This window comes from Schistocerca piceifrons, chromosome 7 (assembly GCF_021461385.2).
Source record: "Schistocerca piceifrons isolate TAMUIC-IGC-003096 chromosome 7, iqSchPice1.1, whole genome shotgun sequence".
NCBI lineage: Eukaryota > Metazoa > Arthropoda > Insecta > Orthoptera > Acrididae > Schistocerca > Schistocerca piceifrons.
The window spans coordinates 35924951-35943969 of NC_060144.1; the positions used below are offsets into that span (position 1 = coordinate 35924951).

Below are 19019 nucleotides of genomic sequence, written 5' to 3' on the forward strand. Positions count from 1 at the left end.
ACATCACACACATCCATGCCCGAGGCAGGATTCGAACCTGCGACTGTAGCAGTCGCGCGGTTCCGGACTGAAGTGCCTATAATCGCTCGGCCACTGCGGCCGGCACTAACTACAGCCATTTCGGCTGCTTTTTGACTTTTTGATTCTCCATTTAAAAGAGTGAGTGTGTTCCAGTTTGATTTATAAATGCAGTCTTTGGTTGGATCCTTTTGCCATTTATTATACTGACTCCCTCAGGATATGCTGCGTCAGTGGTCTAGTGGTTAGCATGTTGACTTCCACCATGGATATCCTAAGTTCTTGCTGTAGTGACCATCTCAGTTTCTTTTATTGTTGAAAGGACTGGAAGGTGTCTACTTGGCCTCATAGAGACAAATGAGCACCAGCTTAAAGAAATAACTAACAAAACTGACATGTTATCTCGGTGGTGCCAAGTCGAAAGACTTGCAGAGTGACATTTCAATTTATTTTAACTGATCTTGGTTCAGCCTTTGTTGTACAGGAATTCGTAACACTATCCTCCTGTTTAAGTAAGTCATATCTTAAGAAGGATGTGGTCCTTCCAAGTGTCCTATGAACCAGTCTCAAGTTATGCCACAAATTTCTCTCCTCTCCAATTCTGTTCAGCACCTCCTCATTAGTAATGTGATTTACCCATCTGATATTCAGCGTCCTTCTGCAGCGCCACATTTCAGAAGTTCCTATTCTGTGGTCTGAACTGCAGTTTGTCCATGTTTCACTTCCACACAAGGCTACATTCCAGACAAATGCCTTAAAGAAAATACTTCCTAACACTTAAATTTATATTCAGTGTTAAGAAATTTCTCTTCTTCAGAAACTTTTGTTCCCTTTATTTTATCCCTGCTACCCTCAGAATTGCAAAGAGTGTATTCCATTTATTACTGTCAGAAGCTTTCAACAAATGCTTTCAATATAGGCTTACCTTTCTGAACCCTTTTTTAAGGTAAGCCTTAGGGTCAGGTTTGCCTGGCACATTCCAAAGGTTCTTTGGAACTCAAACTGATCTTCCCCGTGGTCGGCTTGTACCAGTTCTTCCATTCATCTGTAAATAGTTTATGTCAGTATTTTGTAACCATGAATTATTAAACTAGCAGTTCAGTAATATTTAACCTGTTGGTAACTGCTGTCTTTGGGATTCGAATTATTACAATCCTCTTTAAGTCTGGAGATATTTCACCTGTTTCATATATCTTGCACACTAGGTGGAATAGTTATTAAAGTCTGGCTCTCCCAAGGGTATCAGCAATTCTGAGGGGATGTCCTCTACTCCAGGGACCTTGTTCCATCCTAAATCTTTCAGTACTCTGTCAGAGTCTTGTAGCAATATCATATCTCCCCTCTGATCTTCATCTACTTGCTCTTCTCTTTCTATAAAATTGCTCATTTCTCTTGCATAAGCCCTCTTTATATTCCTTCCACTTTTCACCTTCCAGCTTTCCCTTCTTTGCTTAGGACTGGTTTTCTGTCTGAGATCTTAATATTCATATAGCTGTTTTTCTTTTCTCCAAAAACCTCTTTAATTTTCCTGTAGATGGTATTCATCTTTCCCCTAGTTACACGTGGTTCCATAGAGTTACATTTGTCCTCTAGCCACTCCTGCTTAGCCAGTTTGTACTTCCTTTCAATCTCATTTTTTAGGCAAAAGAAATTTTTGTAGCAGTGTACAGAAAATAATTCATGTCTACCACTAGAGGATATAAAACTGAAAGTTAATTAAACTATGTATAAGAATGTGCACTGGATACAGATTTGTGGATGGGATAACATACTATCGTTAGATGAACTTTAGTGGTACAGAAGGCAGTGAATCACAAAACTGTCGAATGTATAACACACGTCAGATTCTCAATGTGACCGACCAAGAGTAAACACTGCTTACCAGGTATTATGCTTGATAGAGAGAGGCTGTCATTAGCTGAAAAAACTTATCAAACATAGAACTCATAAAACATACAAATATTCATATAATTTCTTTGAACTTCATTATCTGAGACACCCATAAATTATTGTCATACATGGTTTTTAAAAATAATCTTACTAACTGTGGGGACAGGCTCCTTACACAAAACACAAAAAAAGGGCTGTAAACATGGGCTCCAAAATGCATACCTTAAGAGCTCTGAACACTTGTTCAATAGAAGAGGTGTGTATCACAGATCAAAGATGAACAAGTGCTTACAGCTCTTAAGGTATGCATTTTAAAGTCTGCGTTTACTAGACGTTTTCTTTTGTTTTGGTCTAATGAACCTGTCCCGAAAGATTGTAAAAGTATTTTTGAAACACCCTATATATAAAAAATACACATACTGAGGTGACAATAGTCATGGGATAGTGAGTGATATGCACATACACAGATGGCATTATTATCATGTACACAAGGTATAAAAGGGCAGTGCATTGGCAAAGCTGTCATTTGTACACAGATGATACCTGTGAAAAGGTTTCTGACATGATTATGGCCACAGATTGGGAATTGAGACTTAGAATGCAGAATGATAGTTAAGAGCTAGATGCATAGGACATTCTATTTTTAAAGTCATTAGGGAATTCAATATTCCAGGATCCACAGTGTCAAGAGTATGAGGAGAATAACAAATTTCAGGCTTTACCTCTTTCCACAGCCGACACAGTGGCTGACAGTCTTCACTTAACAACTGAGAGCAGCAGCGTTTGCATAGAGTTTTCAGTGCTAACAAACAAGGAAGCTTGTGTGAAATAACTGCAGAAATCAATATGGGACGTATGACAAATTTATCCGTCAGGACCATATCGGACCTCTTGACCATACTGGTTGGACCCTACATGACTGGAAAACCATGGCCTGGTCAGATGAGTCCCTGTTTCAATTGGTAAAAGGTGATGGTAAGATTTGAGTTTGGTCCAGACCCCATGAAGCCATGCATCCAAGTCCATACTGGTGTGGGCTGTGTTTGTGTGAAATGGTGTGTGTCCTCTGGTCCAACTGAACCAATCATTGCTTGGGAATGTAACAATATTACGAGGAGGGAAGTTGCTATTCACAATATAGTGGAGATGCTGAGTCGCAGATTGGCACAACAAAAACAAATTCACAATTATAACTTTCGGCCGTTAAGGCCTTCGTCAAACACACACACACACACACACACACACACACACACACACAAGTTGCGTTTGAGTGAGTGAGTGTCTATTGTTGACGAAGGCCGTAATGGCCAAAAGCTAAAATTGTTAGTTTTTTTTTTTTGTGCCTATCTGCAACTCAGCATCTCCATTGTACAGTGAGTAGCAACTGTCCTCCTCATAATATTATTACATTCCATCCTGGATTTTCCACTGTTTGATCATTGCTTGGAAATAGTTATGTTCGGCTACTTGGAGACCATTTGCAGCCGTTTAAGACTTCATGATCCCAAACAACGGTGGCATTTTTATGGATGAAATTGCACCATGTCACATGACTACAATTGTTTGTGATTGTTTGGTCTAAAGAACATTCTGGACAATCTGAGCGAATGGTTTGGCAGCCCAGATCACCTTACATGAATCCCATCAAACATTTATGGGACATAATAGGGGGGGTCAGTGTGGGCACAAAATCCTGCACTGGAAATTCTTTCACAACTATGGGTGGATATAGAGGCAGCATGGATCAATATTTCTACAGTGGTCTTCCAACAACTTGTTGAGTCAATGCCACATCAAGTTGCTGCATTCTGCTGAGAAAAAGGAGGTCTGACATGATATTAGGAGGTATCCCATGGCTTTGTCACCTCAGTGTATAGTATTTCAAATACAAATTTCCATGGAACAGGCGACTTATAACATGAAGGTGAATAGAATAATATGTTAATATTTCATATAAGAATTTAAGTTGTGAATTTTTAAATGACTTTTTTCCTACTCATGTTGCCTCAATCCCGCAGAAGGGAGCAACTGGAAATCTCCTAAAATCTCCAAGAAATACACAAATTTGGAATCACTTATTTCTTTTGTACTGTCGTATGGCTACTTCAACACCATGACACTATTCAGTACTGTACAGAAGATATTTAATTTTATTTATTTTTTTTATTTATTTATTTATTTTTTTTTTCAGTGGACCTTTCAGAAGCTGCACTATATTTTCTTGCATTGTTTTTATACTGGTTCACTTTCAGATGTTGTTTGTTGTGGACTTCAGCCTGAAGTACTCAGTACATCCTCACTAATTATTCAGTCTAAGCACTCTTCTGTGACGCCACATTTCAGATGATTCAGTACTAAACAAATCAGAGATAGGCTACAAACCTTCACAACTACTGCCTCCCTCTTATGTCCTTCAACTCTTACAACTGTAGTTTGGTTTCTTTACATGTTTTCAAAGAGTGTATTCCAATCAACATTGTTAAAAGCTTTCCACAAATCTCCATTTGCTATAAATATAGTTTTGTCCTTGTTTTAATGTATCTTCTGAGATAATTTGTAGTGGTGGCATTGTCTCTTGCGTTCCTACATTTCTCCAGAACACAAAGTGATCTTCCCTGAGCTTGGTTTATTCTTCTGTAATAATATGTGTCAACTATGACTTATGAAACTGTAATATTCACCCGGTAAGCCCCTGCCTTTTTTGGTGTTGGAATTATTACATTCCTCGTAAAGTCTGAAATTCTAAGGGAATATCGTCTACTCCAGGGTCTATGTTTCGACTAACGACTTTCCGTGCCCTGTCAGATTGTTCTCGGGGTATAATATCTCCTTCATTTACTTCCTCTTCCCTTTGATGACAGTATCTTCTAGTTCATTTCCATTGTGTAGCCTTTCTATATATTTCTTCCACCTTACAGTTTTCCCTTCTTTGGTTAGTAGTTGCTTGCCACCTGAGCTCTTCATATTCACACAGCTTGTTCTCTTTTCTCCGAAGGTCTGTCTAATTTTTCTAACTTTGGAATCTCTCTTTCTCCCAGTCATGCGTACTTCTAAAGCATTGTATTTTTTCTCCGCCTTTTCCTGCTGGACCTATCTGTATTCCCTGCTACAAATTTAATTTGCCGCATTTTTCTGTTTTTGTCAGTTAAGTTCAGTGTGTTGCGTGTTATACAAGGATTTTTACTGTGTCTTATCTTTCTGCCAAATTGGGTCTCTGCTACTTTTCACTGTATCATTTCCCAAAGCCACCCATTCATCTTATACTGTATTCCTTTCCCCTCGTTTCAGTCAATCATTGCCTAATGCTCTGTTTGAAACTCTGGAATTCTCCATTTCTTTCTGTTTATACAGGTCCTATCTCCTTAATTTCCTACCTTTATGCAATTTCTTCAGTTTTAATCTGTAGTTCATAACCCAAATATATTACAGTCAAGGTCCAAATCTCCTCCTGGAAATGTTTTGCATTTAAGATCTGCTTTTGAAATATCTATCTTCCTAATACATAATCAGTCTGAAATCTTTTGGTATTTGTAGTCTCTTCCAGATATATAACCACCTTTCATGATTTTCTGTTGAATTTCAGTTCCGCATCACAGAGAAGTTTCCAGCTCCCGTAACAATGTCAATAATTTCTAGTAGTAGTCTTCAGTCTTTTGACTTGTTTGATGTGGTCCAACACAAATTCCTGTCTTCATCTCAGAGTATACTAGCACCCTGTGTCCTCAGTTACTTGTTGGATGTATTCCAATCTCTGTCTTCCCCTATAGTTTTTATTCTCTACACCTCCCTGTAATACCATGATAGTTATTCACTATCATCATAACACATGCCCTATCATCCTGTCTCTTCTTCTTGTCAGTGTTTTCCATACTTTCTTCACTGATTCTGTGGAGAACCTCCCTCATTATTTATCTATCTGTCCACCTAATTTTCAACATTCTTCTGTAGAACGACATCTGAAACACTTCAATTCTTTTCTCTCTTCTTACATTGTTTCAGTCTTTTCATCGTCTATAGTGTTAATAAGTATATAAACTTGTACTGCCATGGTAGGTGTTGGCTACATTTCTATCTTGATTACTGTAATCTGTTCACTACACTGTGCATAGCAGATAATAGGCTACACACATTCTTATTTCGTTGTTGATCCTACTGCTGCATATATTTATTTGATTTTGTATTTATAACCTTTTACTAAACTGACCTGAAGTCCTGCAACTACACTTCACTAATTTCCACTTTATCAAGCTACAGCCTCATGATTTCCCACTTTACATTCTGTAACCTACCTATCCAATTAAGGGATCTAACATGTTATGCTTCAGTCGTAGAACACCAATGTCATTTTTCCTTATGACAATGTCGTGTATAATCCAGAAATCGAAATGGAGGACTATTTTACTTCTCGATATTTCACCCAAGATGATGTCATTGTCATTAAGCCGTAGGGTGGAGCAGTTTCAGATAGTGTAGTGATTTAACATTTTTAGTCTATTACTCATCATGTCAGATATTGCAGTGGTAAACTAAAAATTTAATATAATTGTTGTATAAAATATTATATTGCGTTCAGAGGTGTGGAAAATGTTCTCATCTGTGACTCATCATAATGACATGTAAGTTCAAAGAAAAGTTAATTTAGCTGATGTTCACATCTCGTGTACATAATCACAGAACTTGTTTCCACACATATAATTTCTACCAGCAAGATTACATCTTGGTTTCCAGTACAGTGGCAAAATCTGGCAAAATTTTTCTCAGTCGTATGGGAGCAGACATTTACAAGCACTGTTACGAAATATTGCTTTCACTTGAAAGTAGTAAGCAACTTCAAGAAAGAAAACATTACATGGTAGTTGTGAGAATGGAAGTTGTCTGGGCCTTGGCTTATAAGACAATTTAAATGTCCAATATTTGCATTACATTGTACACATATGACCAAAGTAAAAGATTTATTATGAAAACAGGTTATTTTTGTTCACTGAGTATTTTAAAGCAGCATAGTCAATTGGAGCAATCGGTGAAATCTAAAAGTTTAGATTTTTATAATAGAAGATAAATGTGAACCTCTCTTTGAAGTATTCATGATCTTATGTAAAAACTGGGTTTCACCATCCGTAGTTGCAGAATACTACCTACCATCATCTAGTTTCTCTTTTTTGTGCTGTGGTAACACATGATGTGCTAACTCTGTCCAATCAAATAGGATATATTCACCCCGGAAGGGAACTATAAAAACATTCTATCTTGTCATGTCGCAAGAAGGTGTAGGTTGTTGCACAAATGTTTTTGAATAAGAACTCAGCCATTCATGTAGGAATAGAGGTATAGATAGGTTCTTTGTACATAGAATAATGAAGAAGATGCTTGTTAATAAATATTGGTTTGTACAAAGTTCACCAACGGCTATCTACAGCAACATCAAGATGTCACAGTGCAGAACTTGTTAGGTTCAACACTGACAAGCTAAATGATGAAAACTTTGGAAGAAGGTACATGATAGAAATTTCAAATAGGTTTGATGCTCTCTGGACACACGAAGATCAAGACGAGGATGTAAATAAACAGTGGATCAATGTGAGGAACAGTATCAAAGAGGCAGCGAAGGTCATAATAGGTACAATTAAGAAGAACAGGAGGAAGCTGTGGTTTGATGAGGAATACAAGAAATTGGTAGAGGAAAGGAGAAAAGCGGGTTTAGATTGGGATAGAATGGGAGACAGAAAATGAGAGGAGTTCGTGAATGTGAGAAGGGAAGCTGGTCATAGGCTACGGGCAAAGAAGAGGGATTATTTGAACAATCAAATTAAAAAAATGGAAACAAACAGTAAAACAAAAAACATTAGGGATCTTTACCTAGACACAAATGGGTATAGGAAGGGGTTCAAGGCTAGGACAAATGCACTTTGAGGGGATGCCGGGGGAATACTGACAGACCCCAGTGCTATATTAAGTAAATGGAGGGCGTATTTTGAGCATCTATTAAATGTACACCAGGAAGCAGGAAATGAGCAGGCTGTACGAAATACATACAGCAGAATCCCAGATACTTGAGCCAACGTTAAAGGAAGTAAGAGATGCAATCAACAAACTGAAAAACCATAAAGCACCAGGATCAGATTGCATAACTGTAGAATTAGTTAAAAATGGGGGACAGAAATTGGTGGAAGTAGATCACAAAGTGATAACTTAAGTATGGAACTCAGAGATGATACCTGAAGAGTGGCAGGAGTCGATTCTGATCCCAATTTTTAAGAAAGGTGACAAAATGGATTGTAGCAGTTATAGAGGGATATCGCTATTACCAGTATGTTCGAAAACTTTCTCGAATATTCTGCTAAGCAGGCTTACACCATATGCAGATGAAATTGTGGGGGATTACCAAGCCGGCTTTCGGAGGAACAGATCAACTATAGACCAAATATTCACCCTGCGTCAAATTTTGGAAAAGAAATGGGAATACAATAAACCAGTTCATAATGTTTTCATAGATTTTACAAAAGCATATGATTCAGTATTGCAGTCAGAATTGTACAGAATTCTTTTGGAACTTGGAATACCAAAGAAGTATGTTAGACTTATAGAAGCGAGTTTGAAAAACACAAAAGGTAGAGTACATGTGGGGAAAGCAGGGAGATGCCCTGTCTCCTCTACTTTTTAATTTAGTCCTAGAATATATTGTACGAATGGCAGCAGATAATTCAGAGGGTGTGGAGTTAAATGGAAATATTAAGATATTAGGGTATGCAGATGATCTAAACATCATTAGTGATAGGAAAGAATCTTTAACAGCAAATGCGAATGCGTTAATCAAGGCTAGTGAAGATGTAGGTCTAAGGATAAGTGAAGACAAAACTAAATACCTGGTTACTACTAGAATGCCAACAGCAGTAGATCAGGAAATGTTAAGAGTTGGAGACATGCAGTTTGAAAAAGTGAACACATTTAAGTATCTAGACGTGGACATCACTTCAAGGAATGAGATTGAATCCGAACTGAAGAAGAGATTACGGGCGGGAAATGCGTGCTACTTCTCACTGAGTAGATTACTTTCATCACAGATATTGTCTAGGAATTTAAAGATCAGAATATACAAAACTATCATTCTACCAGTTATGCTGTATGGGTGTGAGACTTGGTCTCTCACTGTGAAAAATGAAAAGCCGTTCAGAGTATTCGAAAACAAAATTTTGAGGAAACTTTTCGGAGCAAAAAGGGATGACATTAGCGGAGAGTGGCGAAAACTGCATAACGAAGAGGTTCACGAACTCTATTCAAGCCCTGACATAATCAGTATTATTAAATCACGTAGGCTGCGAAGGGTGGGTCACGTAGCTCGAATGGATGAGGGCAGGGCAGCGCGCAGAGTACTGGTAGGGCACCTAGAAGGAAAATGTCCTGTGGGGAGACTGAGGCATAGATGGGAGGACAATGTGAAGGCTGATTTGAGGAGCCTAGGTATTGAAGGTGAATGGAAGGAAATAGCCCAAGACAGGGACAGATGGCGAAAATACGTTGCTGCGGTAATGGACTCTTGGGTCCGGTATGACTAGTAAGTAAGTAAGTAAGTAAGTTGTACAACACTTCTAATGGTATAGTGCACCACCAGTTAGATAATGAGACATATCATAAAACAAAATTATTTTGTTGATTTTTAGACAAACCATCTTAACTAGTAATTTAGACTGACATATTTTTAAACAATATTACAGCAATATTATTTATAAATTTGAAACAGTGTTAACATAATTAGTGTCAGTTTGAAAATCATGCTTGAATTACATTCATGCAGTCCTCCTTGCCTCTCTGTTCTTCCACACGTCTACCTAATCCGCTGCGCTACTACACATTTCAACATGTATAGTCATTTCTTATTTCTCCTATTCCTGACAAATATCACCCTGCACCTCACAAGAGTCTTCTCATACATCTTTGTGTGCACCCTCTCCCTTCTTTGTGTGGCTCGAATGGATGAGGGCAGGGCAGCGCGCAGAGTACTGGTAGTGCACCTAGAAGGTGCTCTCATGGATCTCTATCACACTTCTCAACACCTTCTCTTCTGAATTCCACCCACTACGTAATACACTCTGCTCATTTCACCCCTTCCAGTCAGAATGATTCAGCTGCATCTGACTGTCCCTCATCCTCATCTGTGTCCCCCCCCCCCCCCCCCCCCCAATAAAAAGTCCATCTCAGTGTGGCTGCCCATCCGCTTGTGTTATGTAGTTCCTTCATCTTTGTTTCTCTTTTCTGCCACTTCATACCATCCCTTCTTGTCTGTATGTTCTGACCCTTTCACTTATAAATCTTCATTCACTTTTCCTCGTGCGCCATTTTCTGTCTGGTTGTAAGTTCCTATAGGATATTTCTATCTTTTCAGCCTTGACAATGATCAGAAAGAAGAATTAACACATGTAATTGAAAAGCTTCTCTCTGATAAGACAACATTAGTAGTTGGATCAGCAGTCATGGCTTTTGAGGAGGTACGTAATATTCTTCTTATAACTACCCTATCCACTGTGTGCATTTATTTAATATTTTATCAAGGTGTAATAAAAGTTAATGAAGACAATGAATAAATGCAGTATGTTAAGAATGTTGCTCAGAGTACGATGTTTAGTTTCATGTAAGTTCTGTGACTCAGTAGTGGAATCAACTTACTAATTTTAAATTATAATTACAGTAATGTATATGATTATACTTTCCATAGAATAAAAATTATTTACTAAATGGTTACAGAAATGACACTTTTATGTGTGTTTAACCTTTTCATTCATTTTTCTTGTTTTCTACTCCACACCTGTTTCTTTTCTACCCATTGGACACACCTTCTCTCTCCCCTCTCTCTTCCCATAATGCTACACATTCTTCTTCTCATCTTGATAATCCCACTGCCCCCCACCTCTCCTTGTCTTCCTAGCTCCTCCTGCCCTTCTCACCAGTCTTTCCTACCTTCCTCCCCAGTTCCTTCAGGTATCACCGTCCATTACTCTCATGGATCTCTATCACACTTCTCAACACCTTCTCTTCTGAATTCCACCCTCTACGTAATACACTCTGCTCATTTCACCCCTTCCAGTCAGAATGCTCGCACATCTTGATTCCCAGTAGTCCTCTGCTCCATCCAACAAATCCTGCAACCTTTCATAAACCATCCACCCTTCTACAAACCCCACCCAATCTCATAAATCCAGCCGCTTACTATGAATCCTACCTTCTCCCGCAAGCTGTGCTGTCCTCCCACTTCAGTGTCCATTCTCGATGCTTCTCATCTGTTCTCTAAAATGTGGTGAAAAGGTGTTGCATAAATTCATTTTTAAATGAGTACTGTTTCTTTGTGTAATCTTGGTTTTGTATGTAGGTATGCCCAGAACGGATTGATCTTATACACAAAAATTACCGCAAACTGTGCAACCTATTAGTAGATGTTGATGAATGGGGTCAGGTCATCATCATCAACATGCTGACACGCTATGCACGGACACAGTTTGTGGATCCTAATATTGGAGTAAGTTGTGGTAACTTTTTGGCTGAGACTGTGTTGCAGCTCCTTTTGTGTTGTATACATGTGTGATAAAATTGAAAGTTTTTGTTTTCATTGAGAGGTCAAATACCATTGAACAAAACTAGACACTCAGTACTATTATTTTCATTGCTACTTTTTGCTAATGATTTCAAAAAGTGTATAGAAAAGAGTGACTCACATGATTCTTTTACTGCCTGTTGTTGTTGACTGTGGTCAAGATTGACGTGTTGTGCTTCTCGTTCCCATCTGCACATAAGTTCAGTTTTATTTATACGTTTTTATAATTTTTGTTTCTGATGGTCTTTCTCAGTGATAGCTTTCAAATTGTTGCCTGTGCTTAGTGGTATGCAGTAGATATTTGTGATAAACTTTATCAGTATGTAAGTGAAAAAATATATAAAATGTGTTACTTCCTCCTTACCCTTAAATTATTCCACTTAAGAGGTATAGAAGTAACAAGACTGTTGTTTTACTTCTTTCTGTATTGTCCTCTGCAGCTTCAGCTTTGCAGCCATTTTCAAGTAATTTATTATTGTCCTTTGAGAAACTAGTTATTGGTTTCAGAAGGGCAATAAGTAATCACTTGAAAATGTCTAAAAAATGCTGCAATTGCTATAGACTATCCAGAGGAAAATGAAATAACAGTAAAACTAGGGAAGTATTATCGTTTAACCAATTCACATGTCTCTCCAGGGTCTCCCCACTTTGTGTGCAACAGTGAATCTGATCTAGTCTGAAAACTGAAAATACTTCTGTATCTACTTCTGTTCTTAAGCTACTAATTGACGTTTCAGTGACTTTAAACCCTAGTGTACTATTAAATGTTTGATAAGTGTTATACAGTATTTCTCTGTGCCATTTTGTATGCTATAATCTTATAACTATGTCATTGTTTCAACTTACTGATCAGAATTCTAAACAGGATAGAAATTCAAAGATGAGAAAACTACAGTACAACATGCCAATATGCTGTTAGTTTTCTCTTAATGTCAGTCCAGTATAAATGTGCATTTTGGGAAGAACAAATTGTGATTTGATTCTAGGTTTAATTTTTCCTGTCCTTGGCTATATTTTCTGCAAAGACACCTCTGTTGGTATACACATGACTTTCAAATCAGTAATTGTTTTTATATTTTATTTCATTGTTTTCTAGCTTTTATAGAATGCCAATAAAGTTTTTGTAGAGACATTTACTGTTAATAAAATATGTAAATAAGAAAATGTGATTTCATATATAACATACCTACTAAACTTGGCAGGATCCAGGTGATGATGAAGAAGACAAACCTTTTTATGATGATGATGATGAAGAGGAGGATGAGGATGACGACGATAATGAAAGCAAAGGGAAAACTGAAAAGCCAAAGAAGACATACTCTTTGGATCCAGATCACAGATTGCTTTTGAGAAATGCAAAGCCACTGCTTCAGAGTAGAAATGCCTCAGTGAGTACTAGTTTTCCTTGTTTTGTCACATACAATTTTTTTCCCCTTCATTTTAATGCTATAAGGAAAGATAATCGAAAAAGACCTGTTGATGGTGTCATTAGATATGGGGAAGAATAGCAAATTGGGTAGAGATATCTTGGAACTAATCTTCAGTGACTTAAGGAAACAACAACAAATCTAAATCTGGATGCCTAGGAGAGTATTTGACTTAAAGTCCTTCAAAACATGAATGCAGCATAAGTCAGATCAAGAATCAAATATTCACAACTTACAAACGGTTCTTCCATAAGTTTGTTGCAGGTTTCAAGTTGAATACACACTTTTTTCTAATATATACTAATTAGCTCTTGGCTTTTTTTAGTGCTAGTATCAGTAAATTGTATTTTCCAATTATGTGTGCACTAATAAAAATCAGTTACACCAAGGGAATCAGAAAAATCAAAATAATAATCTAAATAATAAATTTCAGTGAAATTAAGGCTAAATAAAAACTTGAGATATCATGTAAGTTGTACAGGCCAATAAATGTGTTGAAAATAAGGTAAAAAGTAGCAAAAAGTGGTTTTTTATGGGAGGAGAAAAATATTATATATCTCTTTCTGAGGGGGGTTCATCTGATGGAGTAGTTTTTGCATTAGATCAGAAATGGCTTGGGAACACAAAAACAGATCAATAATGATGTTAATGGGAATGATTGTTTCACTGTTCAGTGGAGAGTATGGTGTAATGAAACTTCCTGCCAGATTAAAATTATGGGCAAGATCAGTACATAAACCTGGATGTGAGACACTCAAATCTCATCACTAATTAAAAAAAACTTGCATGTTTGTATTTTACAAGGGTTGAATGAAAAGTAATGCCTCCACTTTCATTAATGGATGGGAATATTGTAATAATTCAAATGCAGAAATAATCCTTAGAATGTGTCTTTAATTACCGGTATTCACTTTTCCAGATAGTCAACATCCAATTGGATACATTCATGCCAATGATGAACAAGTTTTCTGAAGCCGTCACAGAAGAAGTCAACACTCTGTTTCTGCAACCACAGTCTCACAGTTTTCTCTGCATCTTCATCAGAAGCGTAATGATGTCCCCACAGATAGTCTTTCATTATCGTGAACAGATGGAAGTTAGACGGTGCTAAATCTGGACTGTATGGAGGATGACGTACGGTGGTGAGATTCAGTCTCTGAAGTTCTGCTGTGGTGGCATGTGAAGTGTGTGCTTTGGCACTGTCATGCTGCAGGAAAACATTTTCCTTTTCCTTTTGGACCCTTGTTAGCCGTTGTTTCAGAGTTCACAGCATTGTGACGTAACGCTCTGAATTTATTGTTGTTCCACGATCAAGGAAATGAACATGGATAACACCATCTGCATCCCAGAACACTGTGGCCATGATTTTTCCAACTGAAGGCTGCATTTTGAATTTCTTTTCCTGGGGCAAGTCTTTGTGTCGATATTCCATAGACTGACGTTTCGTCTCCGAGTCGTAATGGTGTACCCACATTTCGTCTCTTGTCACAATTGAATGGAGAAAGGCGTCACCTTCATTCTCGTAATGCAAGAGGAGTTCCTAGAAAATTTTAAGTCTGTACGCTTTAAATTCAGGAGTCAGCATCTGGGGTACCCATTGTGCACAGATCTACCGATAGCCAAGCAAAGCAATAAAGTGACCCACATGTTCTTATGAAATGCCGATTGTGCTTGCACTTTCTCTCTGAGTGACATGACAATTGTCCTGAATCAATCGTTGCTTTTGAAACTCGGTGGTTGCTATCACAGTACGTCCCACTCTTTGTTTGTCATGCAGGTCAGATGTTCCCGTCTCAACATCTTTAAACTTACTTGCCCAATGACGCACAGTACTCACGTCAATACGATCACCATAAACTGCTTTCATTCTCTGATGAACCTCCTTTGGAGTGACACCTTCTGCTGTCAAGTATTCAATGATTGCACGCTGCTTAAATCACATTGACCGTCAGTCGTGTGCACGGGGTTCCATACTTTACACTGTAAAAACACAACCATTCAATGCTAAGGCTTCCCGCCAACTGGAGCTGTGGAGAAGAGGCTACAGAACAAACCAGTACCTGCCACATACCAATGCTGCCAACTGTTGAACAGTTACAAAGGTGGAGGCATGACTTTTCAGTCAACCCTTGTATTCAATTTACTGTTCATACTGAATGCTTACACCAAAGAATGAGCAAGAAACCTGTTTTATTGTAGTTGAAATTGATGTTGAGTGGTGATATACTACTTCTAGATCTTATAATTGTATTTTTAGTATTTCACTGAAGACTTGCTCAATATTTGTGTTGGGAAATGAATATATTAATTTGCTAGAAGCCATAACAAATGTCACAAATAAAAACATAAACACAACAATTATCTAATGCCTTGGATGTTTGTTTGTAGGTGCACACTATAGAATTACAAATGCTTCATATTTAACTTCTGTGGAGTGCTGAACATCCAAATTTTTGTAGAAATGAAACTGGATCTTCGTTCATAAACCTTTTTGTATTTAAATAAGGATATTTATTTTGATTGTTTTCTTTTCATATGTGAAGGTAGTGATGGCAGTAGCTCAGCTGTATCATCATTTAGCACCAAGGTCTGAGGTGAATGTTGTTGCCAAGGCACTGATACGCCTTCTTAGATCTCATCGTGAAGTTCAGTCTGTGGTACTTAACTGCATTGCTTCTATTTCAACTCTCAGGAAGGTAAGTAATTAGCATATTCCATAGTTAATAAATCATGTGTAAGATGTCTGAATCTTAAGGTGCTAGAGAGAAAACTTTGGTATATTGCACACATTATTTAATTTTAGTCATTACTTTCACCATCAGCTTTCTGTTACCTGTCATAGATTTGACACTGTTGCTTGTTTTCTATGCCTCTACCCCTTTTTAGTTGATTTTTCCCTCTGGGAATGTTTTTCCGGTTCAAGTCTGTCTCCAGCAGCCAAATCCTACTTGAGACAGAAATGTTAATCATAGCATGCACTCAGTCAAGATAAAAAAAAGGTATCTCAGCTTTGCACTTATTTATTTGTTCTGGGCCCCTTTGGATTGTGTATTGCCTTCATTGACGTCTTCTTCATTTTTCTGGTTTTGTCCTGTATATAGATGAGGTCAGCGTGTTAATCTGGATTGGATCGTGTTAGGGGTAGAGGTTGACTAACTGCTCATCTTGTCACAACCCCAACCCCTCCAGTACAGAATGAATGTGTCTTATCTGTTTGCGGCTAGTGTTATCATCCCACATAAAAGTGAGAGAGTATGTCTGAAGTGATTACGAATCTTGTAAGTGAGGAGGGACATGGGTACCAGTTTGTTATTCATCATGGCAGATGTGGGAAAACCATCTAAAAACTACATCCACACTGGCGGACACAACAGCCCTTGTCATTAATTTGCTACGTGGATTCGATGTTGGGCCAGCCCTCTTCCCTGACTCCTGGAAGCAGCATTCTAATGCTCAATGCTTCTGGGCAAATCATTGTTTTCTAATTGTGCTTTACACTATCTCCATGATTTTCTTCTTTTTATTTTGCTTTCACTGAAGCCGTTGTTGTTCAGTACTACATATCATGATTACTTCTTCTGCTTTTTCCTTTTGTTTTCATTTTTACAGGTCTCCTTGTTTTCTCCAACTACCTCCATAAAAAATCCTTTCCTCACACAAGTAAAAGTTCTGTTATTGCAAGGTAATAACTGTAACCTGTTACAAATTTCAGGGAATGTTTGAACCATTTTTGAAGAGCTTTTTTGTGCGAACAAGTGACCCTACTCACATAAAGTTATTGAAACTAGAAATATTGACAAACCTTGCAACAGAAACAAGTATTTCAGTTATTCTGAGAGAGTTTCAAACTTATATTTCAAGCAATGACAAGGAATTTGTTGCTGCTACTATTCAAGCTATAGGAAGGTAAGTAAACATTTCATATTTGATAGGTAAATAAGTATGGCATGAAATAAGGTGTACATTTTAACAAAAATATAAAATATTTTAGTCACTCTAATATTGATACTCGTGTTTTGCGACACAGATGTAAGCAAGCAAATAAAAAATGTGAGAGATAAGGTAGTCTTGTGACTACGTAGGTTTTTCTGGTGTGGGTTTACTCACTCATTGTTCTCTTCTCAGATTTGTCCTTTTCGTGTCCTTGCCTGGTGGCAAGTGCTGCACACTTTATTGCACAACCAAAGGCAAAAGTTAACAGTATGGCATCTGTTAAATATAACTGAGGATGCTTCTCCAGGTCTTGTAGGCAGGGTACTGTCTGGCCAGTCCTAGTGGCATTGGTGTGGGCTTTGCAGGAACCTGGTGTAGGCTGTGGTGCAGGAATGCCTGGCATCTGGCATGATGTTGTGCTGGAGATGTGAATGACACTTGGCATGATGTTGTGGCATTGGCTCGGCTGGAGCCCAATGCGAAGCAGTGGCAGAAACCCATGAGCTCAATGAAAGCCCAGTGGGAGCAGCAGTGTCGGCTTGGTAGGAGTCCAGTGTGAGCTGTGAAATCAGTGTGGTGGAAGCCCAGCTGAGCGACAGTGTCAGTAAAGCCAATGAGATGGCACTGGCATTAGCAGCCATCAGTGGCTGATGGGAGGCAGTATTCAACTCATGATGACTGCCTGAGATGTGATGATCCCAACAGGCGGCAAAGCATATGATGTGCTGTTGCGGTGGTCAATAGGAGGTGATGCTCGACCAATGGCAGCTGCCCGGGACACTATGATGCCAACAAGGCATGTTTCTCTGATTGATGGACCATGGGATGCGGCCTACATTAAGCTGAGAGTGGGAGCCATTTGTCTGCTTGTGCCCATGACCTTTATAGGCAGGGAAACAAATATCTGCATGTGGAAGCATGCAACTGCAAGTGAAGAATAGTTCTGTGATTGCAGCACCGTTGTCGGCAGTGTGCACGCAGCTAGCATCTCTGCTACCAGCTCTGGTGGAGAAGTGCCTACATACGGCCCATTTGGGTTGCAGATTTAGTGCCGGCAGATGCAGTGACCAGATGAATGGCCAACTATAACAACACCAAAACCAGTGTTCAATTAAACATGATATTTCATCAGAGTAGCAACTGTTGGGTTAATTGCTGCATGATATCTAGCAACACATCTCACAATATATGTTGTTAATGATGTTCACTGAGATTCTCTGATGACATGAAACAAATTGCAGCATTAAATTCAACAGAAAAAGTTGAAAAATGATGTCTTTCGATGCAATTTATAAAATAATTGAGAAAAATATGTGTGGCATTTTATGTAATAGATGGAACCTGTGTAGGTGCGCAGACGGCAACTGGCACGGTGATGCCGTGTCTGGCTTCTGAAAAGAAAGCGAACATGAGCGGCTTATTGTCTGTGATAAGAATGAAATGTCTATCTTCGAGCATGTGCCTAAAGTTTTTGATTGAGGCCAGTGCTACGTAGAGTTTGTGGTCATTTGTTGAGCAATTTCATTGTGATGATGATAACTTTTTACATAATAAAATGAAATAATTCATTTTGTGTATGTTGTAATACAGCTCCGTTGGCAGTTGATGCTGCGCTCACCATGGCTACGAGAGGTTCGCCAAGAAGAGGGTGAGCTATTAATGCAGCCTCTGCAATAGCAGCTTTTCTGTGGTGTAGGATGCTTTATTTTCATTAGTTCATTGTAGTGTGTGTCCAGGTTTAGGTGAACCTTGTAGGAATTTGCTGAAGGATGTTGTCACTATTGCATAATTGCTCACAAAATATCAATTAAAATTTGTGAAAGAAATGGCAGAATTTTATGTATTGCAGTGGGCTGGAGAAATTGAGAAATAGTTTCCACTCTGTCTTGAAAATGCCAGGATTTGTAGTACATTCATAAAGATACCATAAGAATTTTCCTTCAGTCGCTCCAAAGATAGATTTTGATGTATTAATCACTAAGTTATGTTGTCATAGCCTAGTGAACAGTTTTTGTAGTTTTGCTAGATGTTCTGCCTTGCTGGGCAGCTTTACAAGCATGTCATCAGTATAGATTTAACAGAACTCTCAAGTCTGTAGTTATCAAACAATGGAAATTCCAGAATGTAATGTAACAATATTAGAGAAGGAAAGTTGCTACTCACAATAC

General features: G+C 38.2%; 1 protein-coding gene across 1 annotated transcript in view; it reads left to right on the plus strand.

Annotated features, from left to right (window-relative positions):
• Positions 1-19019, plus strand: part of LOC124804753 (AP-3 complex subunit beta-2) — a 241403-nt gene that overhangs the window by 67399 nt on the left and 154985 nt on the right. Inside the window, exons 5-9 of the mRNA XM_047265059.1 lie at positions 10289-10391; positions 11270-11416; positions 12694-12879; positions 15462-15614; positions 16631-16824. Coding sequence (XP_047121015.1) covers positions 10289-10391; positions 11270-11416; positions 12694-12879; positions 15462-15614; positions 16631-16824 — 783 coding nt within the window. The remainder of the gene's footprint in view (positions 1-10288; positions 10392-11269; positions 11417-12693; positions 12880-15461; positions 15615-16630; positions 16825-19019) is intronic.